This window comes from Hydra viridissima, unplaced genomic scaffold, assembly GCF_058129835.1.
Source record: "Hydra viridissima isolate aposymbiotic clone 2 unplaced genomic scaffold, HvirCarnegie_v1 scaffold_8, whole genome shotgun sequence".
NCBI lineage: Eukaryota > Metazoa > Cnidaria > Hydrozoa > Anthoathecata > Hydridae > Hydra > Hydra viridissima.
The window spans coordinates 16500193-16526078 of NW_028324307.1; the positions used below are offsets into that span (position 1 = coordinate 16500193).

The following is a 25886-nucleotide window of genomic DNA, read 5'->3' on the forward strand; positions in this document are numbered from 1 at the left end:
CACTCATAGGAAGCTCATTGATGCAACATGCCCCTTAAAGTCCATTTTATGATGTCACACATGGACTTTTTCTCTGCTAATATAGGCTATGTCAGTGATGAGCACGGCGAAAAGTTTCACCAAGATATTTCTGCTATGGAAAAACTCTACAAAGGTAGATGGCACCTGTAATGCCAAGCAACTTTTGTTGGATGCGCGATGTTCTTTACGTGGATTAAAAGTAGACGTCTTGAGCTAAACACTTTTAATTGTAGAATGGTGACAAAGAAAGGTTTTTTTTGAAAAAACCAATATCTGTATTATAGTATACTGCTGAATTTTACTATATTCAATATTTTGTTGTACAGTGTTATAGGAGAGAAAAAGAACACATAGCTGAACTTATAAACTAATTATAGAAAAACCACAGCATGGCTAAATTGAACACATCAATCAAGTTGCAATAATAATAATAATAATAATAATAATAATAATAAACAGAGCCTGTTTAAACAACTCTTTTTTGTTGCGAAGTTATGACCGGATGCCAATATTACCCAGAGAGATTGATTGATTAGTAGAGACGTCTAATTTTTTTTTAGTACAAAAAAAATCTTTTGGTAAAAATCTTTTTAACTTTATTATTCATAATTTTATTTATTTAATAAACAATCTAAAACTTCCCAGGTAGGACTTAGCCTCTGTGCCAAATTTCCGTGTAGAGCTCAAATCCCAGAGCCCCAGCGTATTCTGCTCCTATGCTACCCCTTGATGTTCACTCTGATATTTAAAATTTAGATCTTTGAGAAAAATAAGGTTACCACATATTAGTAATAAATATTTTACATTAAATTTAATGATATGCACGTTTGGGATATTTTTAAAAATACTTACTTAAAATATTATTCTTTAAATTATTAATTTAGTGTTTCGTTTAGAAAGCTAAAACTTTTTGTTTGTCATTTATTTTGCATGAAATCAAAATCTGAACATTAAAATAACTAATTTCACCTCGTGTGTGCGGACCTTTAAAAAAACCTTTAAAAACGGATTTCTTTCTCTTTTTTAATTCTTTTTATGAAAACCCGGAAGTTCTAGTGATAATCTCCAACAAATGTTTTAATCAACTTCCGGTAATTAAAAAGATAGCTGATTGGTTAGTATTTTCAAATTAAGTGTAATTAAATGTAATTATACTGATTGATAAATTAAGTGTAATTAAGCTGATTGGCTAGTCTTATTAAATTAAGTGTAAAAGCGGGAATAAGAATGAAGAAGCTCGCTTGAGGCACTAACAACTCTCTTTGTTTGACTGGACAAAAGTATGATTTTTCTGTCCAATCAAACAGGTTTAACTAATTTTTCTGTTTTATAAAATTGCAAAATACGTTTTATATTTATTTTATTTCTTGTTATATGTTTATTACATCTGATTGAAACATTTTGGCTGAAGAAGACCGTAAAGTTCTATTCACCAAAATAATTGTCTTAAACCAAAGGCACAATGGCATTTTTGTGTGTCGAATTGTGTTGCAGGTAAACGACCCCAACACAGGGCTGACTTGTTTTTTTTAAATCTTTTTATAAGGCTTATGAAGAGTTCTCGTCCACTCGTTAAGAGCAAACACATTCCTGTCACAAAAAAAAGTCTTTGAAAGAAAAAGTGAAGAAAGTGCTGTTTTTATTATCAAAACACTAGCAGCTTGTGACTCAAAAGTAAAGAAATGATAGAATCCAAAAATACAAAAATTTTATTAGGAGACAGGTTTTGTGAATTTTCTCAAAATGTAAAAAAATGATCTTCAATAAAAATATAATATAAAGCAAACAACATTTCCAGTCATAAAATATGTTAAAATTTTATTCATTTTAAATACTTAGTCTGTCGTCTATTAAATCAACAACAATTAATGGTCTGACAGTTACTTGATCCGATTTTCCACTTTCTTCAAAATCATCTTCATCAAAACTTTGAGCTTCTAGACTGTCTTCCCTTTTTAAAAATCGTTTTACTTTGGCTTTAGACGGGCGCACGTTCGCCTTATAATCGTTGTTTGAAGTCAAGGGTGTATGATAAGTGAGTATTTTATCTGGAACTTTTGCTGTCGTCATGTCTTTTCCGAACTTATTTGAATCCTTTGGAGAAGACAAACTTTGTTGAACAAAAAGCCATTCGCGTTTTAAAGTTACACTGTGCATACAAATGGAGTTACTTAACACTTTAACTAATTCTTAAATAAGTTTTACCTTAATCGATGAGTATGCGTTTGAAAGATTAGTCATTCTTTGTCTAGCCATATCAGCAATTGATGCCTCAACCCCTTTTGACTTTTTTTTGATGCTTTCTTCGTCATTTAACTGGAATTCCTATTGTTTAAAAAAACAAAAAACTACATTTATTAGTATTAATAGCATAGTGTTTAGTTGTATGTATGCGGTAGAATGTAACACAAGTTCAAAAAAGAATAAGAAAATAAACTTGAAGAAGCATGGTTCATGTAAACTCTTTGCCGCCATTTATAATTCTAAATTTCTGAAACTCGTATCTTTAGCAGATTTAGTTGCAAATCCAAAATAACAATTTAGGTGTAAAAAAATCCTTTTAAAGGTTTCAGAAAATTAATAACTCTGTCACTAATTTTTGAGTTTTTGTGATGAAAAATTTTTCCAAGCACTTTTTTTTTTACGCAATATTAAATAATCACGCAAAATCAAGAATCCTTACAAGGTTGGCCATCCTTCTGTCAACTCTTTGATTTCTCATATATATTCTACTAAAGCTTGTTACAATAACTGGGACTGGTAAAGCAATCACAAGAACACCACAAAGAGAGCAAACGCTACCTACAAGTTTACCCAACGCAGTCTTTGGTACCATGTCACCGTAGCTACAATAAAAACGTCAAATTTTCTTAAACATTGCGCAGTAAATAACAACTTCTAAATTTTTTGAATCTAAAAGAGGAAATTGCATGATAAGTAATTACCCCAATGTCGTCATCGTAACAACCGTATACCAAAAACTTGCGGGTATACTTGTAAAGTGAGTATTGTTTTCATCTTTCTCAGTGTAATAAATAACTGTTGAGAAAATAATCACCGCCATTGATAAAGAAAATAACAAGAAGCCTAACTCTGACGCACAGCTCAATAGAGTATGACCTAAAATCCGCAGACCTTTCGAATGTCTAGAAAATTTAAATATCCTAAAAACTCTAAAGACTCTCAGGCTAATAAAAGCCCCGCCAAAAACTGTTTTTGCCATGAATAAACCAACAAAATATGGCAAAATGGCGATTATGTCAATTATACTGGGAACACTTCTTGCATGCAATAATCTGTTAGGTGCTCCATACAATCGAGCAATATATTCTGCAGTAAATACCACTACGCAGCACGTTTCTATCATAAAAAACAAGTCTTTGTATTTTTTACCGCAACTGAAACCTTTATCGCATTCGACTGTTTCAAACACAGTGCAGAAAACACTCAGAGTTATAAATAGACCAGTTACGTAATAAAAAATTTTACCAATCCATGCTGATTGGGGATTTTCTAACCATCTCCAAGTCCTTTCTCGAAAAGTCATTTTTCTTTCGTATTTCTCCATGAATATCTCAGGTTTCTTATTTTCGTTATTCAACTTAGTATCGCACTCGTTTTTCTTTTTCCAATACTCATCAAAGCAGCATTCGTTCATGTCACTAATCTTGATTCCGAAAAATCCTAACTCCTTTTCAAAATAATCCGTGCATTCACCCTTTGGGTAGTGCAATTTACCTGTGCGGTAATAATTTAAGACAAATCTAAACAAATCCGGATCGCGGTCAAAATAATATTCCCGATTCTTTTCGTCATAAAAATATCTCTTATCGCTTCCTCCGAGTAAAGTATGTTTATGGTTTAGAAGCGTATAATCGTAAGTTTCATAGCGGCGACCCGACACGTTGATAACAACCTTGGTTAAAGGAGAAGCAACAATCGGAGAGATTTCCAAGATAGAGCTCGATATCGGAGCCCAGCTTATTGGCACCGTATGAGCGCACATTGCCCAAGCCCCAATATCTTTTGCTGACATTTTATTACCCTTAGTATTTGAAGTATTAAATATTTGCACCGTACAATAAAAAGTTAGTGAATTTTAATTTCTAAAAGGTAAGATAAACTAAATTATTCTTTTGTATCCAATTAAGCAGTAACCCAATGCATATCAGCGCCAATAAAGTGATTTTTACACCAGATCAAATACAAATGCATAAAAACAAAAAGGTCTTGCACAAAAAACAATCAAAATTACAATATAATTTTTAAATTCTCTGCAAGATAAAATAATAATCAGCTAATATTTAAATCAGATAATTTAAAAACAATAAACAAAAATAAAAAAACACATTTTACAATATTAAAAAAAAAGAGAGATGAGATTGTGAATCAGAAGATTTTAAGAATTTAATAGCAAATCAGATAATTTTAAAGAAAGTTTTTTGTGTGACTAAGTGTATGAGAAGATTCGAAATTTTTTCGTTACGATTTTTTTCGCTCTTGAATAATTAATTTCTAAACTTTTTATTTACTTTTGTATTTTTAGCAATAAAGCAAAAGTAGGCGTGTTAAATATCGATAATCAAATTTATAAGGAGGCCGTTCCGTATTTCACTTCCGCAACAACGATTGTTGTTTTAGCCTCATTAAAATGATGACTATATGCAAAACATATACATGTCTATAGAAGCGTTGGTGACCCAAGTATTATCATTACATAAAAAAACTAAAAGAATATTAAGGTAATATGACCAGAAATGTTACTAGTATAATATTAACATGCAGGAAATTTAAATTTTTTGTTGCTGCAATTTTAAAATTCAATTTTTTTTTTTCTCTTTCAGCCCTTAAAAAGATTAGTATTGTTTGAAGTTGTCAAAAAAGTGCAGAGAGTTATTGCAATAAAATATAAGTAACGCTCAAACCCAATTTAATGGTAAAATGACGGGTTTATGAGAAGTACTATGTAAAGTTTTTTTGGTTTTCTCAATAATTTCGTGCGTTCAGCTACTCACCTTGAATTTACTTCTAGTTTAAAATGACAAACAACATCACGCCGTGATTTTCCTCCATCAATTTAACTCCTCCGAGATATTGGTAACGAAAGGTTTAAAAAGTCAAATCAATATATAAGCTTTATGATCATTCATATTTTATAAATGGTGTTAAAAGTGTTTTTGATTGTAAAAGGAAAACAGACAAACAATAAAGTTTATTTTCTGCGGGGTTTTGTGACGGGGTCTTGTGATCTTTTTTTTAATTCATAAAAATTTAGACTCGTTTTTAAATAAAATGGTGCTGAAAAACACCAAATGATTCGCAGTTAATTTATCATAGATACTGTGAGTGTCATGATTAATTTATAAATTGCAATCTCATTGGACAATTTTAAAGTTATAAAACTTCTGAAAATTTTTTTTCTAACTGAAAATAGGAGTTCATTTTACTTAGTACCTGCATTTATTTCTTTTTTTGTCTCTTTTTCTTTGGATCGAACTTAAAGTACTGGTTTAATGTTTTTTTAAAAAAGGTTCATATAACAAAAGCATCAAATGTTAGCAAGCATTAACGACGAATTAATAGAAGTTTTCTAAAAGTTTTCGATGCTTTTTACGACTACCCAAAAGTTAAGAATGAGGTAACTAATTAACCAGTAGTTGGTTTGAAGAATTTCTTTGAAAAGTAAACACTTTCTTATCAGGCGCCAGTAAATTTTTTGATCTACAAATTAATTTATGAAAAAAATTCCAAATTCTTAAAAAATTGGTAAATCTGTTGTGATTAAAACCATGAGACATGTTGACAGATGAAAAACAGTGGTGGCATGTTACTAGCGCACGAATGACAACCTTAGTAGCGTAGATATTGCACAGAAGCCCGAATAAGGAACGGTGATGGGACAGAAATAAGTTTGGTTGAAAAAAAAAGTTGCAAACGATAATGAAAATGGTGTTTCTTTTTACTAACCCGACAACACTATTGTTAATTTATTTTACTTTTTGATGGTTGTTTGAACGTTTTATGGATAGTTATAAAATACTTTGAAACTAAACGTCATTAGTTTAAATACAGTTTAAAAGTCATTAATTCAAATCCATGGTGCAAATGATGCAGATATATCAACACGGAGGGGAAGGGGGGGGGGGGGGGGAAGAAAAATTCTAATTATATCAACTAAGCAGCTCAAATGAGTTCAGGTGATACTACCGTGAAATCTTTCACAAAATTAAGAAAATCAATAACATATTTACGTGATATAATTTGTAAGTGAGGTTTGTCACTTCTCGTCGTCTCATTTGATCTTCATCTTCGTCATTTCCATTCTAAATTAGTATTTTACGACCTCTAGTCTTACTCTTTACATTGTGTAAATTTCTTAACCAACTATATGTATATAAAACTTTAACCAGTGTTCTTTTCATATGAAAGAACACTGGTTAAAGTTCTATATACATACACACATACATACATATACATACATGCATCCATGCATGCATACATACATACATACATACATACATACATACATACATACATACATACATACATACATACATACATACATACATACATACATACATACATACATACATACATACATACATACATACATACATACATACATACATACATACATACATACATACATACATACATACATACATACATACATACATACATACATACATACATACATATATATATATATATATATATATATATATATATATATATATATGTATATATATATGTATATATATATGTATATATATATATATATATATATATATATATATATATATATATATATATATATATATATATATATATATATATATACATATATATATATATACTGTATAGCGATGTCACATTTTTCTTATTTTGAAAAAATCAATTTTCAAAGTTAAAAACGTTCCTTAGAATTTCAGTCATTGTACGTCGCAATTTTATTTTATTTATTTATTTTTTTATACATATTGATTATATTTATATCAAAATATTTATCGAAAAAAAGTTTTAGGATATTTTTTTGGAACTCTGGATATTACTCATTAGTTTTGTTTCATTTTATCTTCTTTTATAAAAAATGAGATATATTTTTCACTTGATTATTTAAAAAGTATATAAAATAAAACATGGTTTGTTGGAAAAACGGTAAAAACTCAAAAGTTTTAAAAATGTGACACTGCTGGTATTTCCACTGAGGTCTTCATATATTTTCAGTTTGTATATATGATTAGCTTATATATGAGTCAATAGCATGCGTAATAAGTGTTTTATGAGTCATTTATGTGTGTTACTAAACACTCTTGTGAGTTACTAGTTATAAAACAATGGTGGTGTATAACTTGTGTCATGGAAAAAAATCTATTTAGAAAAGGATTTTCAACAATGCTTATTTTTCTTGCTTTGTTTATTTATGTGATATTTTATGTTATATTAGAGTTATTGTTTTTTTTAAATTTAGATTAAAAGTTGGTACAGGAAAATATTTCAATAAAAATATTAAAAATTTAGTGCGTGTCTTGAGTTGAAACGGAAAAAGGGGTAGCCAAAAAACTAACAAAATATGGCTCCAGATAAAAAATTATTTAAGAAAATATTATTAGGTTTAGATAAATATTTAAAAATCAAAAAAATGTCTGATTTTCTTGATTTTTAAATATTCATCTAGTTAAACGAAAATGATAATGAAAAAGCAAACCCCAACCTTGAATAGAAAAAAAAAAACGGTGCAAAAAAAAAACTTTATTTAAAAAACTTTTTTTGTCAACAGCATAAATAACGGTAGGATGAGAGCTTTTTTTTTCATTCTGCGAATGAAAAAAACGTTACTAATTATAAAACGTTCCAGCAAAAATACAACCAATTTAAAGAAAATAAAACAAATGCAAAGAATTTTATGAAAGAAAATTAACATTTAGATATTTTTTAAAGTTCTGTGATAATTTGTACCGAAAGCCTTAAACTCATTATTTACAAAACGGTTCACATTTTTTTGATAATCAATAAGTTTATTCAAAATTTTACTAAATTATCTTAAAGCATCATTTGTTTCTTACATTAAAAACGAGAGAATTTAAAAGATGTCGAATAAAAGTGAATTTTCCGTTGCATTAAATTAATTTGAAAGTATTTCTATACTAACAACAAATTGAAAGAACATTGTTAGACCGCCCCCCTAATATTCAATCGTACGTTACTCTCACTTGCTTATTTTTGACAACTTCAAACAATACTAAATAGCAAATTAAAATAATCTGATATATTTCAAAAAAACCAAAAATAAATAATTCATTCCTGAAAATATTTCAATATACAGTCATAAATTACATCCATTATTTCTTGTAACATAGCAACAAAGAATGAAATGAAAACTGTATAAAACGAGAATTCCTTTTCTTATGGTAATTTAAAGAACATTGTTTCACGAGGTGGCTGGAGACAGAATTCTCGACAATATTCGACAAGGTATTTTACATATATATTTATATTTAAGTATACAAATAAATAATACAGTTAATTATTAAAATAATAAAAATTAATCCCGCCGTTCAAAACGTGCTGAGAAATATTTTTGTGTTCATATTTGTAAAACAGTTATAAAGCGAATATGTAATTTTAGGTGGGGGTGGGGGAGTGGGGGTGTTTAATAATCAAAACTCAGATGCACTTGTAACATCGTAACAATAAATACTATATTTAGGAGCCACTGCCCAACGTGAGTAAAACGAAAACTCAAAAGTTAATACAAAAATAACCTGTGGGCCGCTTATATTGGCGGGAAAATCTTGCAAATCTTAGCTTGATATGCAAGCACCAAATTACATAACAGTATAACATCAAGCTCATTAATGTGCTTTTAATTTTACTTCTAAATTTTAGCATTATATACCAAGAAAATCATAATATTTGTCACGCATTACATGCCTGTCAGTTAATGTCAGTAAAGAACTTTTATGACGCTCTCTACACCAGATAAATATTATCATATCCAGAAAAATATTACATCACATAAATTATTTTAAATATTAGCAAATGGGCTGGAGCTCACAGCGGGTAACTGAGTGAATTTCATTTTTTTGATGCCTAAATAATCTCGTAAAATACCATTAATCAATTATACACAAAAGATGACTTCACTTGAATTAAGGAACAAAGGGAAAAATAAAAGTTATCGGATATAACGAGTATCCTCCATCAGCATCATCAAAAGCAAAATAATACGATTATATGGGATTAAAATAATTTAAAAAAAAAAAAGATTAGTTGAGCGAGAAGAGTGAAGAATAAATGGTTGAGCGAGAAAAGTGAAGAATAAATGGTTGAGCGAGAAGAGTGAAGAATAAGGCTTCATTTGCGCACCCGATTAAGAGGTCTACTTCTAAAATAATATAAGTAATAGCTTAATAAAGTAATAAGTTAATACTTTCCTGCGGATGATCTAGAGGGTAGCAAATTAATATTTTTCTCTCAAAATGGAAACTTCAAAAAAATAATCTTATTTCTTATGATAGTATGATAGATATTTATGCGAGTAGGCGTAACGCACAAGTTTTGTTTGACTCATCCTTGTAAAAAAAGAAATTTAGACATGTGTTTTTGTTTTTTTTAACGTTTTTTTCTTTCATAAACAAAAACGGAGAGTCGTGAGTTGTCATGTCGCAGAAGAAGAATCTCGTTTTAAAACTTATTTCTTAACTTTTCCATAGGACCCTTTTATATTTATAATGTTGCCCTGACAACGCGCCATCGTCGAAATTATGCTTTTAGTCAGTTTTACCATTTAATAAACCTATTATTGTTAGCACAAAAGCATTGTTACAAAACACCGAGTTTTTTCGCCTGTACCTGGAGTTGACTCCGTGGAGTGCATTGATAAACTTGCTCATTCGATCTTCTTTAGTCCCCAGAAAACATTTCCGAAGCTTACTGCGTTTAACAAATTAACATACTAAAGGAAAATTTATCCGTTGATTTACAATTAAAATGCAAATACCTTTTACATTATTATAATTACATGCATTGAAAAAAAAAACCCTACGGATGTTGAGTGACAAACTTCAGTTTTCTTTTGGAATACTTGTTATTGCTTGTTAAGCAATTGGAACATTTCCTCTGGACTGCTTCTAGAGCCCAGTTCATTTTATATCCAGAGTTCTGAGTCGTGCAAGATTTCTCAACTAAAGAAAAAATGCTATTAGCAATTTTTTTTTTTTTAGTTAAATCAAGCAAAATGTCATTTTATCAGTTTTTCAAAAAAGCTTTTAAGGTTTAATGGAGCAGCTTATCCTATGTTCTTTGGCTTAAAGAAACAAGGATAAAGAGTGCGAACAAATGTATTAGAAGTTTGATAGTAAAATTATTTACTTCTAGGGATTTTGATTTCACAAACAACTTGTATTTCAGATAAAAATCCTTGATAATGAACTGTTTGCAGGATATAAGCATCTTAATATAATGCATTAAATAAGCGCTGTCGAAGCTTCATCCGGTGCCACACGGCATCTCAATATTTTACAGATGATATACAGAAAACTGAACATTAATAAAAAAGTTTTTTTTTTATCTGGTTAAAAAATTGCAGACTAAAAAAAAAAAAAAAAAGGATTTAGGATTCAGAGGAAAGTTGTTTGGTATGATTTTAGTTGACGTAATTGTTTTTCAAAATCTTATTTGAAAGTATTTTAAATATTGTCGTGTTTTGAACAAAATTTGCACCAAAACTTTGAGAAAAAGTTTAAAGTGCATTTCGTTCGTGAAGTCGTGAGTTATTGACGCATTCTTTACCTTTTTATTTATTTTTTATTTGTATTTATCGATGTCTCGCTTCAATGTCTTTGTTCTATATATTTAGATATACTGCTTTAGTATTTGCATTATAAATGCTGAAAACACAGCTTCTAAATTAATTTCTGAATAACTATTGGAGCGGAAACAATATATAGACACCTTAAAACCTGTTAATATTGTCTACTATATTAATATCAATATTATCTGTTATACAGTAATACTATCTACACTTTATTAACATTATCTGTTAAATATCAATATTATCTGAAATTATTCGTAAATTTATTACAAAATGAAAATTCTTACTTACTTAAATATCTGGCAACACATGCCAACTTGGTTCGAAACAACACTTTTTATGTAATTTTATTAAAGTATATCGTGCGGCTCGCTACACCGATGCTGTAATGTACGGTTCGCTGTATCGATCCTTTATCTTGCCGTTTTCTGCATCTTGCGGATCTTAAAATCAAAAACCGTTGTTTTTAATCCTCAGTTTTTTTTTTTTTTTTTTTTTTTTGTGTATAAATTCATAGTTCAAACAGTTTTGAATAGAAATGAAAAAATGTTTACAAAAATGTAGATCATTTTACTTTCTAAAAATTAATAAAGTTTTTATTTTTCTCGAAAATTAATATGGTTTTCATTATCTTCTCAAAAATTAACAAAGTTTTTATTCTTCTCTCGAAAATAAATGAAGTTTTAATTCTTCTTACAAAGATTTTTTGATAATTTTTTTTTTATTATTATGTTATTTTCTTTCTTTTAAAAAAAAACAAACTGATTTCGAAAATAACTATAGGTTACTGATTCTTCTATTCTTGTTATTAAATACAATTGAGCGTTTCATACACACACAATCATGTACTAAATTATTTCAATACGTTATTATTGATTTTTTTTCTCCTCCCCCTGTTCAAAGGTTTCAATTTCAGCATAAAAAACCAAATTACCTATGGAAATACATTTCCAGAGCTATTCAGTGGTTAGTGCTACTGCCTTCAAGGTGTGTCAGATTTCAAAACATTAAAAAGTTTATCGACTCGATAATGTTTTCCCCTTTACTTAAAACTTTTCGACATTTTTGCACAGTTCTCGCAAGATGTTTGTGGTAAGACTATTTTTCGTTTAACTATTACTTCAAAATTTAGAAAAATAAAATTTCTTGTAAAATACGAGAAAATCTTTTGTGTATGGCAACAACAACAAATAAACAAAAAAAAAAAAAAAAATTTTACTATCGTCATCACTTTATCACCATCAGGGAAGCAAAACAGCTTCAATGCTTAAATTATTTATTGTAAAAGACGCAAAGCTTGCTGACCTTAAAAAAACGAATCGCAATATTAACCGAAACGCTTAAAAACCTCAATCGAAAAAATCGCACAAATCATATATCCATTATAAACAACGACTTTAAAATATGCATCTATAAAATATTAAAAAAAAATACCTACAAATGTACACATGCATAAACACACACACACACGCACAACCAGATATATATATATATATATATATATATATATATATATATATATATATATATATATATATATATATATATATATATATACATATATAATAATAATAATAATAATAATAATAATAATAATAATAATAATAATAATAATAATAATAATAATAATAATAATAATAATAATAATAATAATAATAATAATAATAATAATAATAATAATAATAATAATAATAATAATAATAATGATAATAATAATAATGATAATAATAATAATAATAATAATAATAATAATAATAATAATAATAATAATAATAATAATAATAATAATAATAATAATAATAATAATAATAATAATAATAATAATAATAATAATAATAATAATAATAATAATAATAATAATAATAATAATAATAATAATAATAATAATAATAATAATAGTAATAACAATAATAATAATAATAATTTTTAATTGTAATGATGTCTTTTAGCGTCGTACGTAAAATAAAGTTTACGTTGTTGGTTTTTTGTAAATTTCACCAGATCATTGTGATATTCTTTTTATTTTCATTTAATCTCATTTTATTTACTAGCATTTATCGCAATAGAAATTCAAAACATGTTACATTTGTGTTCATTGAAAATTCTCTTTGAAGAATTTCAATTGATTTATAATTTGAGTACTTGAAATGTTTTACGAAAATATTTAAAAAAAAAAAAAACTATAAAGAAATTGGCGTTGTTTGCGATGTTTTTTTACCGAAATCTAAAAATGAAGGTTACTGCTGCATAAGTTCGAATGAACAGAATTTTAATTGCTTTTTATAGCGGAAATATTTTTTAGTTGTTCAGACTTTATAAAGTTTTTAAGAACGTTACATACTAATTAATTTAGTTTGTAATTCCTAAATCTTTAAGAAATCTTAAGCTTAATAAGATTATTTTTATCATATGAATTATTGCGGATGATAAACTACAAAATATTTTGCATAATTTAAAAACGTCTCTATTATATTTAGATTTCACTTGAAATCAAATAAGAAAACTTCTGTGTAACCGTGTGAACAAACACTTGCGAGCAATTTACGAAGGTCTTCAAGATTTCCGTACTAACAGTTTTTATAAATGCAGATGCTAAAGATTTCAATCAACATCTCAAAGAATCATTGAAAATACATTCATGAATACTTCTTTCATGCACTCAGAAAACGACTCACTGGAATATTATCCAAAAAGATGTCAGCTGGAATTCAAATCAGCTGTGCATATATCAGCTTTGGTTTTAGGCTTTCTGATTATTTTCGCCAATTCCTTAGTTATCTACTTATTCCTGAAGAATCGAACATTGCGAAGGACTGCGGCAAATGTCTTACTGCTCAGCCTTTCGGTTACAGATTTGGTTACTGGTATTTCCATTTTCGTCCATATACTGCCATACTACTACATCCTATTAACAGATTGCTCATTAGTGTTTCATACTTTTGAAACTACCTACTTTGCTTCTGCCGACATCTTAACAAACGGCCTAACAATTACGTCAGTGTTGCACTTGCTGTTGCTATCGAGTGAACGATTTGTTTCGCTTTATTACGCACTTCGCTACACGGCAATTGTTACCAGAAAAAGGCTCATCGTTTTATCGATAATTGCGTGGGTTATTGGAGCGTTTGTTACTCTCATTCAACTTAGCTGGTTAGTTCCTTACATACGGAAACCGAGAAGTCGGGCGCTTCTCTTAGACGTGCGAAATAATGATAAAATCTATACCGTCACCACAATTACGTTATTTTCATTTATACCAATGTTCGTTTTAATGTTTGAATATATATGGTTGTTTTGTTTAATTCGACGGCTAGTAAAAAGGGAGTCTGGTATTCACTCAAAAACAAAGTGGTCAAGAGAATTAAAGGCCGTCATAGTTTATTGCATAATGTTCGTCTCTTTCGTTTTGTTTTGTTGTCCTTACTTGCTGGTTAAAGGACTGATAAGCTTAAGCATTCCGACGTTTATGGAACTCCCGAGTGAATTTTTTGAAACTCTATTTCTTCTTAGGTTTATAATTTCGCTGATTAACCCGTTAATTTACGCTCTGTATAAAAGGGATTTTAAACAAGCAATACCGAAAAGTTTCGGTTCATTACCGAAAATGTTTCTTATGAACAGCAGACCAAGCATGTCTCGAAGTGGAGAAAACTTTTCATTGGTTGGAAATGGCGTCAGCAATCACCTGGGAATAACAGAAAAAACAATCTCAGTTTCTAAGTGAAATTCTTAATGAAATGCTGGATAGTTAACAAAATTTTCTTTGCTGTTTTTTTAAAATGTAAATATATCTTATTTAAAGTAAGCTAAAGGAATAGAAAAAGAATTTAAAGAAAAAATGTTATAAAAATTAAAAAGAAGAATTTTTGGCTTATATCGTGACAAGTCATTTTCTTTGTTAGAAACAAGATTAACCTAGCTGTGACTACATAACTCTATTATTTATTCATATAATAAAATCACGCATGACGTGAGTTAAAAGAATATAATCTAAAAACTAATGCATGCAAATGTGTGGGGTATGTACGCATTTGTGTCTCCATGGCTGTATTAAAATGCCTAAATTTTTCCAAAGATTTTTATGCTTACTGAACTCATTAAAGAGCATTAAAAATCATTAAGAATAAAAAACTTCAATTTTACGCAACCTCAATTTAACACTTTCCGGAGTTATTAAAAACGTCATCAATCAAGCTTTGATTAAAAGGTATTGTATTAAAAAGAATCTTAGAATCATTGAATTATGGGAACCTTTATAACTCTTATTTTAAATGTCGTTTTCCCAATTGGTTTATAGAATCGTTCATATGCATACATACATACACATACATACATACACATACATACATACATACATACATACATACATACATACATACATACATACATACATACATACATACATACATACATACATACATACATACATACATACATACATACATACATACATACATACATACATACATACATACATACATACATACATACATACATACATACATACATACATACATACATACATACATACATACATACATACATACATACATACATACATACATACATACATATATACATACATGCATGCATGCATACATGCATACATTTGGTGATTTTTAATATCTTTTTAACTCGATAAATGTTTGTCTGGAAGTTATGTCAGTGGGACGTAATTATTCTTAAAAAGACCTTAAAATTTCCACAAAAATTTTCGTACAGTTTCAATTTTCGTCAATTAAAATATCAAATGTAAAAAAATTATAACTGGATGTACTTTAGCCGTTAAACTAATAAACATTTTAACGTGTGGATTGTAAAGGTCATAAAAAGACTACGGATGCACATGGGTTGACATTAACAAATGTACATTGTGCGTATAAAAGACTTCTTTCGGCATAACACGAAAGTAAGTAAGGAAAAGAAAAACTTGCGGAAATAATTTTTATGAAAATCTTCTTAAAGTTTGGCGAATTTGATTGTAAAATTTATCAAAATGAGAAAATGGTTGAAGCTTGAAGAAAAAAATGAAAATCCGTCATAAATGAAGAAAGTACCATACAAAGCACATTTATAAGTTTTTATGAGCACAGATTTGTGAGCGCAGATTTGCAAGATTTTAGTAATTTTTATAAAAAAAACATATACATAAATTTACATAAATATATTTTTATGTTTATTTTCGTTTTCTTTTAAGTATTTATAAAAAGTATATTTATATGTTTGTAAGCAATCTACCTATGCATAGATACTTATGAAGTGGATGTGTCTATGTCAGCATTTAATTCCAAAAGTATTTCTCTTCATTTTTTATGAACCAAATTTTAGAACATATTTTTTTTATTTTAATGATGAAAACGTTGCGTGGCAAAATCTGAGGCAGTTTATAAAGATTTCTTTAAATTCATTAGCAACGAGTGAAGATACAAAATAATAAAGCAAGAAAAAAAATAACTAACTGTAATGACTGAGGTCAGTCTTCTATCTGCAGTAAAAATGATAGAAAATGGTTATTTTTTTATTTTTTAAAGGATTGTGCCAACTTTTAATTTTTTAATTTTTATAATAACAATGAAATAATTGATTTTATAAGAGAAATTTTTCATTTTTAAAATTTTTATTGCGCTAAATATTTCTGTTAATAATAATAATAAGAAAAAAATTATTAACTTAGAAAGAAAAGCTTTAGTTGTCGGATGATTTTTTTTATAAAAAGATTTTTAAATAAGTAAAAAAACAGCAATTTTCTTTATAAATTTGATTTGAAAAAAATTTGAATTCATTTTCTTAATTCTTTATAAAATTGATTTAAAAAATATTGAATTCATTTAGTCTATTTTATAAGTTTGATATGAAAAATCTGAATTCGTTTTTTGCTCTTCTACAACTATTGATGTGTAGCTCACCATGCAAATAATAACATATAAATCATGATATACAAATATTTAAATATAGAATATAATATTTTAATAATACACAAATCGTATTTAAGTAGCTTTATTTTCTGGCTTTCAAACTTAATATGACGAACTTTTATTACTTAAAATTTCTGCTACAAACTTTATTGATTAATTAATAGAAATAAACGTATTGAACGATGAATAGACAAAAAAATTACAAATGCACAACATGATGAAATTCTTTGTAAAAATAAATAATGCATACAATACTTATTCACATGCTTCTTAGGATTTCTTTACATGAAATACATACAACTCATTTACATGATTTTTACACAACACCAATGCAACTATTAGCTCATTTTACAAAAAAAAATTAAAAAGACATCAGAGTTATTCTGATACAAACTTCCCCAGTTTTTAGGGCACCACGTTTTATGTGCAACTTGCAACAACCAATATTTTGGTTATCAAAGGTAACTAATAATCCAATTAATGCAAAAGACGTTTAAATTCGATGTTCCAATTGATTCTTGGAGAAATAATTTTCGGAAATTACAACTAAAAAGGACTGTAAAAATATCATGAAGGTTGCTGTATCGTGAAGACTCAGGAGAGGATTTAACTTAGTAAAGAAATACTCCCTTTAAATACGAGAGGAGGCCTAAGCTTTTAAAGTATTTGCAATTTGCATGTCCCAGCGTAAATAGATTAGCAATCATGTGGTCATTAAGTATCTAAAAAAAGACACTTGACGCGACCGCAGACATGAGTAAAAGCAGTCTTCAGAGTCCATACATTTTTAAAATATTTTACATCAACATTAAAATTCTGTTCTAACATATAAGAAGTAATTAAACTTGACATTTGCATTAGTTGCAACAGGAAAAGACCGCTTTTAATACTTTAGATGAAATTCACATTCAACCCGTATTTTATTAACATTGATTATTATTTTGATGTGTCCGAAGACGATGCTTTATTTTTATACTGTTGTTGCACTTCCCGAGGCCCCGAAACTAACGAAACTCGACAGTTAAAAAATTGATATCTACCTTAATACAAAGTGACTTACTTCAGCGTGAAAGCGAAAAAGATTTTATTAACAAGAGAAAGTGATATTAAGTATTGCTGACACACTCCCTTTAGTAAAAAAAAACAGTTCATATACTTGATATATTTTTAAGATTTTTAAAACCATTTTATTTTAGAGCAGTAAAATTACCCATAAAAGAACTCACCTAAAATCCACATTTTAACCAAAACAGCAGAATTTTTTCTGGGATGACTAATGAAATACTCGACCAAAATGAGCGCCGTTTCTGACCCCATACCTTTTTCTATTTAGTTTCGTTGTATTAATTTGACCGCCTCCTCCCCCTCTCCCCCCCCCTAGAATTTATATATATACAAATGCCTAACCCTTCAAACTTAAACAATAGTAATTTTCTAGTAGTGCGACATTTTGCTATTAAAGAACTGTAAACTTTCTACTATGACGTAAAAAACAGATTAAAATGGACTCATTTGTGCAGCAATCTTCATCCGATAAATCTATAGCGTTGATTCTTTAGAAAATTCCTCTTTAAAAAAAATTACAAAGTTGAACACTTTCAAAAAATTTAATAACTTTATTACAAAGCTTAGATTAAAAAACAAAAGATCAAACTGTAGAAAATAATTTGCAACTCTTAATATAACATCATAACACTACAAGAATTTCATATTTTATAAAAATACATAAGTACACTATATTAAAATATTTCGGTATAACAAAGAGTAATAAACAAAACTAATAGAAAAATTAAATTAAAAAAGAGCCATAAGAAAGCTTATAAAGACAATCAAAGGTTCTTTAGCTCAGTAATAGCACTCGATAAAAATTCACAAGTGGCACGATGATTATCTTGATGCCTTAATGCAAGCTGAGTTAGCGAGTCTTTAAAATGTTTAATACGATTTTCGATGAACAACTCCACCTAAAAAAAACATCATGATGATGATGATGATCATCATCATCATCATCATCATCAATCATCAGAAAATTCCGAAGCAGTAGAATAATTTGCAATAAATATAAAAAACTGTTTATTATAATATTGAATTAAAAAACTTGTTTCCTTAATGTTGAACCTCAGTATGGACGTATAAGAGATGGACGTGCAACTTAATATCATCAAAGAGGCCGCTGATTTCAGCAAACCATGCGAGTTTCCGACAATGTCTAAATATTCTTTCGTCAACAAAAAATCTATTAAATGGTTGCCGACAGTTTTAAAACCGAAACTCTTATCACATGGTATTTATTTAAACTTTATGGCTTATGTTTATTAAAACTGTTCCGGCTAAAGTAACAAATTCACGTGTTGACAAATTATAGGGGAGACCGGTGCTAGTTGGCTACAGTTTTAGTTTTTGAGCTCTGTGCATTTGTTGGTGAATTTTTTTGAAAATTTTAAACTGCTATTCAAAAGAATAAGAATGTGGCAAGTATGTTCAAGTGAGAAACATTATTCAAAAAAATATTTAGTGGCCCAAAAAGGGCCTCAAAAAAAAAAAAAAAGTGTGCCAACTTACCCCGAGAAGGGATAAGTTGCCTTCGCCAACGGGGTAAGTTGGCATCCCATGTTAAAAATGACAAGTTTAGCAAAATTAAGCATTTTTTTTCAAGTGTATCTTTTTCATGGAAACTGATCATAATTTTCATTCAACAAAATTTTTTACCTTAAGTTTTTTTGCCCTTAAACCAATATAAGATTTACAACAAAAGAGAAAATTATCAATTAACTTCATTATTATGTAGTAAGAATAGTAACAATTATACTACTAATCATCATCATTAGAGTTGTCACAAATGTAAAATAAAGTGTTTCCAGTTATGCAGGACTCATGAGTCCTGAGGTGACATTTAATAAACTGAACCCAGACTTCCTTAGGCTTACTTTTAGAAAAGGTACCAACACAAACCAAACAAAAACACTCCTCATTATCAAAGTTATTTTCATGATTAAGACTTTTTTCCATTAGGTATATGCTTCTTTTACTAATTGGCTTTTTACTCATCTCAATTTTAAACTTATTTTTAACTCTTTTTCTTTTCTTTTTCTCTTCCATATCAAACTTTTTCTTCTTTATAGATTCTTTTTCTTCTTTCAAAATACTCATATTTGGTGAAGCTGTTAAAATATTGACGTGCTTCTTTTTTTTCTTGCTCTTTTTATTTAAAATACTTTTTCTTGCTTTAGCTTTTTTGAATGGTCTTAAATCTTCAGAAGTTAGAATTGCAGTTGGCTCATCGTTATTGTCTGAAGATAAGTTATGACAGTATGGTTCTAAGTCTTTTGAGCAATTAACCTCTGGCTTGTCATTTTCAGATATTGTTAAGTCAACATGAGTAACATTACTGACACTTAACACTAAACTTTCCATAGCAGTACCTGGTTCTGGATTTGGTCTGTCGGTAGTAATGCAGGCATAAAATCATGTTCACTGAAAATGTCAACGTTTAGTGTAAAAATTCTTGTTTTTTTAAACCCATATAGTTTGGGGTACATGCCAGTGGAAAAGAATTACTCAAAATACTTGGTATATCATAAATTGTCATTGTTGAAGCAGGGTGCATTGTCATCCATGCATCTCAAGCTGTGTTTGTGTACTTTTTAAAAGGACCAAATACACTGAGATCTAGGGGCTGCAGTTTGTGGCTGCAATGAGGTGGAAATGAACAAACTGATATACCATTTTCTTTGAAGTAGTCTAAAGCTTGTATTGAGAGGTGGGAGTCATGATTGTCTAATAGTAACAAAACAGGTCTTTCTTTTGAGCTTCTAGTATATTTGACAAAATGATGGGAAAACTGTAAAAACTGAACTTCAGTCATCCAACCAGAAGGGTTTGCAGCGCCTGCACTTCGATTGGGAGCACCATTTAAAAAATACTCTTTAAACTTTACTAGCTGGAAATATAAAAAAAGGTGGAATAGAATTCCCACTGGCTGAGACAGCAACTGCAACTTGTCCAACTTGTTTAAAACCTTTACGAGCTACAACACAATCTGGAGTTTGAACTGTAGTAATACCAGTTTGATCTATATTCCAAATATCTCCACTTTCCAACTTTAAATAATTAAGAACAGTTTCAAAACAGATTGTTGCAAAACTTTCTAACATTCATGGGATTAAAACTGGAAGCACGAGCTTGACTTGATGTTATTAGCTTTTCCATACTGAAAAGCTTGTTTCCTCAGTTCTTTGGGAGAAAGTCCATAGTAAATGTCAGAAATTTTTGTGATATATTGTGCCAAAAGTTCTTCTTGTAAATTATTGAAGACCTAAACAAATGTCATGCATACAGATTATGTATGTATGAAAATGTCATACATACAGATTATATATATATATATATATATATATATATATATATATATATATATATATATATATATATATATATATATATATATATATATATATATATAGGGGAAGTGGGGGCATAACCGCATATGGAGACATAACCGTTTTTCAACATTTCCCTTTGAAAAATGTTACCTAATATGGCAAAAAGCATACCATGCGTCGGTAAATCAGTTTCCTTCATTTTGATTATGTCAAAAAGAACGCCTGTTGTGTTTCTGGGAAGTTGTACATAATAATGTCTATTTTGATAAAAATATTATATTTACATCATATTTTTCCAGACCTTTTTTTTAAAGATTAAGCAATACTTGATTTTAGTGTTAAACATATTTGTTATCAGCATCATTTTGTCAATATATATATATATATATATATATATATATAATATATAATATATGTATACATACATACATACATATATGTCAAGTTACAATTATATCAAGTTACAATAATATTTTTAAATATTTCATTATAAATACAGGTATGGTCGAATAAAAGACGAAGACAGTTGAGATATTTTGAGTGGAATTTAATTGGCCCCTGTAAAAAATTTTCATACCTACAGTTATGTAGTAAGTTATTCGTTGGTCATGACCATTGTTCATTTTACTTTTTTAAAAGATAGGTAAACAACCTAACAACTTTTTTTTTGTAATTTGTTAAAACTGGTTTTCAAATAAGTGTCTACTGCAATTTTCACTTACATAAATTTTTTTAAAAAAACAACCCTAACAATCTAATTATGTAATGTTTAAAACCCAAATATAATGTGTGTGTGTGTGTGTGTGTGTGTGTGTGTGTGTGTGTGTGTGTGTGTGTGTGTGTGTGTGTGTATATATACACTTGTATTTTTAATTTTTATAGCTATGGAGAAATGATAATGAAACCTTTTCATCATTCTAAAATTATGGTGAGTTAAAAATGCGTTTTTATTGGAAAATATATGTTATTAAACTGTTGAATTACGTTAATATTTTTTAAAATTTCGTTATAGATACAATTATAAAAGATCAAGACAAATCTTATGGGTGCAATTATTCCACTGGCACCTGCGAAATTACCAAAAGAACTGACCATTGCTATTTATTGTATTTTTCTAAATGTTCAAGTTAAACAACCTAACACTTTATTATTTGTTATTTTTATTGTTGTTTTATAAAAAAGCGTCCTCATTGCTAAGGCAACTAGTTAAATTAGATTTGTTGGGTTATTTTTTCAAGAATTATCTATGTTTAAGTAAGATTTGAAAAATAATTATTTTTACATTTTTACTTAAACATACATATTTCTTGAAAAATAACCCTGCTAATGTGAATATGAAATCTTTACTCAAATAATTCAATAAAACCTAAATAAAATATGAAATTAACTGAAAAAACTATTAACTAATCTATTAACTAAAACTATAGTTTTAGTTAATAGATTAGTTAATAGTTTTTTCAGTTAATTTCATATTTTATTTAGGTTTTATTGAATTATTTGAGTAAAGATTTCATATTCACATTTTAAGTTTTAGTATACTAAAACTTGCTAATCCTACTAAGTTCCTAGTAAGTACTCGTTAGGAACTTACTAAGTTTTAGAAGGAAACTTATTAAGTACTTAACAGGATTAGCTGGTTTTTTTTTCTCGAGCAGTGATGAAAAAACCAGAAAAAACCAGAAATTATTGAATTTTACAATTGGTCAAAAGCTGGTGTTGACACAATGGATAAAATGCTTGGTAGATACACTACTAAAAGATTAACTCAAAGATGGCCTCTAACATTTTTCTACAATATTCTTGATGTTACCTGCCTTGCAGCATATATCCTTTATTATGAGAATAATAAAGTGCTTCAAAAAAAATCATATGAGCGACGATTGTTTTATCGGCAACTGGGCAGAGAGCTGTGTACTCCGTTTGTTGAAAAACGTTCGCATAATCCACAAATCATGAGGCAGTTTACTACGAAAGTGGCAATTGAAAGTTTTTTTGATCGAGCAGTAAATCCGTATGTGCAACCAACAGCATCTAAATCTTCTAAACCCCAGGCAAAACTTGATTCAACCAGAAGAAAAAAGATTACTAGGGTATGCCATGTTTGTCTCACCAGCGAATTTAAAAAACGTCGCAAAACTCAAAAATCATGTTCGATATGTGAGTTCCCTATTTGTGATGAGCATTGTGTTTCAACCACAACATGTGAGGAGTGTGTGAAATTATTAACTTCTTTGTTATTTTTTATGGCAATGTGTTTAAATAAAAAAAATACTTTAATAAACAGTCTTATTATTGTGTATAAACCCGGCTTTCATTTATAATAACTTAAGTGAGTACCGGGGTACCCGGTTATTGAACAGAGGAGGTATCGAGTTTGATAGTTAATAACTGCTATTAAATCATTGATTCCAAAAAATTTTGACGAAAAAGTGGTGTCAAACTACTTCAACTTTGGGGATCCGAGCAGTCATAAAAATGTTCTTAAGGGACGTTAAAAAATTCTACTTTGGAAACTGGAATGGATACCCGGTTATTGACCAGACGGTTAAAAAAATAGTTGAATTGTCCTCCTTACCGGCTGAACCGTTTTTAACAACTTAATCTAAAAAATGACGTTAAAAAATAGGCGATTTTTAATTTCTATCAATATTTAATATTTTGCAAAATAAGCAAAAGTAATGTTTTTAACTTAACATTTAGTTATATCTAATACAAAATATTGAAAAATATCGAACAGTTTCCAAAACCAAACGATATTTTAACGGAACGAATCGAATCATATCGAAACTAAAAAAACATCGTTATACATTTTTTTAACGATAACTTATGCTAAATTTATCGCTAAAAGCGATAATGATATCGTGCATATCGAAACCCAAACGATATTTTAAATCATATCGAAACATATCGGATCATATCAAATCATATCGAAACACATTAAAGTAAAAAACATCGGTTAGTTTCAATATTTCGATAACGATACGCAGATGCTTAAAAGAATTGTTCTTATTAACAAATTAGTAAACAGTGCAAAAATAGCTCTCAAACCTTTTTTATATAAAGAGTTATTAGTTTTGTCCAGTAAAAGTGAATTCTGGCCCACTCTGTAGTGGCTTCAAATCAGTGTTTACTGTCAAGCATGTATTTATTCATATTTATACTTACTCACCAGCTCTTGCTTTTTGTTTAATATATTTGCGCCCCTGTAGATAGCAATTTCAGTTTTTTCATTTAAGCATCTTCTTGTGGTTGGTTGGTAAGGTTGTCATTTTCTGATGATAATACTCTATTTAATGAATGGTTTTCCGTTTCTTTTTTCTAAGCGCCACACTTCCTTAGATAATTCGGTGTCATTTTTGTACCTTGTAGTATTAAACGACTTGTAGTTTGCATATCGTAACTTAAAAGGTGGTTCACTTATACCACTATATACTTTCTCTAATGTAATTGTAAAAATCTCTAATGTATTTACAATGTAATTGCTCTAGCTAGCGGGCTATCGAGCACTGTTGAATGAAGAAGACTTTTACTAATCACATACCTATATAAATTTGCTCCAAACAAGTCGAGCACTCTACGAAAACTTTTCATTCTCACGATGGAGAAAGTAGACTTTAAATAGTCAATAAAAATATTCCGATTCCATCAGAAAGAAGTTATGAAGTTAAGCTAATGGAGAAAATTGAATTCGTCATAAAAAGATTGCGTTGGAAGGCTGTATGCTACAAGAACAAAAGCCAAAAGGCAAAATCAAAAAAGAAAAAGAATGGCGTGGTCTAAAAACATTTAAACGTCCACCACAAGTGAAGGAAACGGTTGGTTTTGAAAAGAAACTAGTTGAAGAAGATAAAAACATAAAATTTCGAAAGGTACGAAGCACATTCCAACAAAACATACAAAGGAACATAAAAAACATGAGAAATTCGACGCTTACAATCACACATGCAGATAAGTCATCTAATTTGTATAGATTAAACAAAGACGAGTACAAAAGGCTGATCACAAATTCCATTACAACGAGTTATAAAGAGGTTAATAATTAATTTCAAGAACAGAATAAATGCCGAAGGTAAGGAAATCATGACAGGCACGGCTGAATTAAACAAGATGCATATCAGCGGGGAGACTAAGGCTTTTATAACACTTAAAAACCACCAAGAGAATTTTGTAAACAACTCTAGCGTACCGGTTAATAGATCCTACAAAAAATGAGTTGGGAAAAATTAGCAAACTTCTCTCAGACAAAATAAACAATAATATAAGGAGTACGTTAAATCTAAATTAATCGAAAAACACGCAGAACGTAATAGATTGCTTTAAATGTATTCAAGGATAAGAAACTACAAAAATTCGTCGTTTTCGATATTAACGACTTTTTTCCATCAATTAGTGAAGAGCTGTTGAGAATAGTGATGTCCTTCGCTGAGAAACACGTTTGTTTTACAGCTGACGAAAAATGAATAGTCTACCACTCTAGAAAATCTCTTCTGTTTCATAGAAAGACATGGATGAAAAAAGAATGCGGTCTATTTGTTGTAGCAATGGGTGCATTTGAGTTAATACCTTCTTATGCCACTTTTTCACACTTTTTCTTTCCACTTTGTACGATATCCTCATTTGTCCCTTTTTAATAGCGCTTGCCAAAATTTTTATTTTAATCATCAATAACTAAAGAAATTTGCATTTTTATTCCTATCAATAATGGTATATACATATTTTTATCTTTCTAAAGTAATACCATTCTACTTTTTC

General features: G+C 28.8%; 3 protein-coding genes, 1 long non-coding RNA gene and 1 pseudogene across 8 annotated transcripts in view; 2 read left to right on the forward strand and 3 right to left on the reverse strand.

The window, feature by feature from the left end:
* Positions 1-1396: 1396 nt before the first annotated feature.
* Positions 1397-11953, reverse strand: LOC145194876 (potassium voltage-gated channel protein Shal-like). Of its 3 annotated transcripts, none has more exons than XM_090095349.1 (6): positions 11772-11953; positions 11129-11280; positions 2967-4127; positions 2705-2867; positions 2227-2346; positions 1397-2115 (listed from the first exon to the last, which is right to left on the reverse strand). In XM_090095349.1, the coding sequence occupies exons 3-6, from the start codon at positions 4055-4057 to the stop codon at positions 1849-1851; spliced, it is 1641 nt and encodes a 546-aa protein (XP_089951475.1). In that variant the 5' UTR covers positions 4058-4127; positions 11129-11280; positions 11772-11953; the 3' UTR covers positions 1397-1848. The 3 variants fall into 3 exon arrangements, with proteins under 3 accessions (XP_089951475.1, XP_089951476.1, XP_089951477.1); XM_090095350.1 differs by lacking the exon at positions 11772-11953 and adding an exon at positions 11412-11515; XM_090095351.1 differs by lacking the exons at positions 11129-11280; positions 11772-11953 and adding an exon at positions 5037-5182.
* On the forward strand, positions 8394-14722 carry LOC145195075 (histamine H2 receptor-like). 3 transcript variants are annotated; one of them, XM_080072844.2, is made up of 2 exons: positions 8394-8496; positions 13315-14722. In XM_080072844.2, the coding sequence occupies exon 2, from the start codon at positions 13476-13478 to the stop codon at positions 14559-14561; it is 1086 nt and encodes a 361-aa protein (XP_079928970.2). In that variant the 5' UTR covers positions 8394-8496; positions 13315-13475; the 3' UTR covers positions 14562-14722. The 3 variants fall into 3 exon arrangements, with proteins under 3 accessions (XP_079928970.2, XP_089951479.1, XP_089951478.1); XM_090095353.1 differs by lacking the exon at positions 8394-8496 and adding an exon at positions 10490-10661; XM_090095352.1 differs by lacking the exon at positions 8394-8496 and adding an exon at positions 11577-11929.
* A 3541-nt stretch (positions 14723-18263) lies between these two features.
* Positions 18264-25886, reverse strand: part of LOC149885357 (sorting nexin-5-like) — a 34012-nt gene continuing 26389 nt past the window's right edge. Inside the window, exon 14 of the mRNA XM_090095692.1 lies at positions 18264-18716. Coding sequence (XP_089951818.1) covers positions 18582-18716 — 135 coding nt within the window. The 3' untranslated portion in view covers positions 18264-18581. The remainder of the gene's footprint in view (positions 18717-25886) is intronic.
* On the reverse strand, positions 19461-20617 carry LOC149885358 (uncharacterized; annotated as a pseudogene).
* On the forward strand, positions 21608-22284 carry LOC149885359 (uncharacterized). The gene is made up of 3 exons (XR_016454926.1): positions 21608-21724; positions 22017-22062; positions 22147-22284. It is a non-coding gene; the product is annotated as an uncharacterized LOC149885359 (long non-coding RNA).

Coding starts and splice junctions, on each gene's coding strand:
- LOC145194876 (XM_090095349.1), bottom strand. CDS start 4,057: ATGTCAGCAAAAGATATTGGGGCTTGGGCAATGTGCGCTCATACGGTG. Junction 2,868..2,966: donor GTTACGATGACGACATTGGG/GTAATTACTTAT, acceptor TTTTTATTGTAG/CTACGGTGACATGGTACCAA. Junction 2,116..2,226: donor ACGCATACTCATCGATTAAG/GTAAAACTTATT, acceptor TCTTCTCCAAAG/GATTCAAATAAGTTCGGAAA.
- LOC145195075 (XM_080072844.2), top strand. CDS start 13,476: ATGAATACTTCTTTCATGCACTCAGAAAACGACTCACTGGAATATTAT.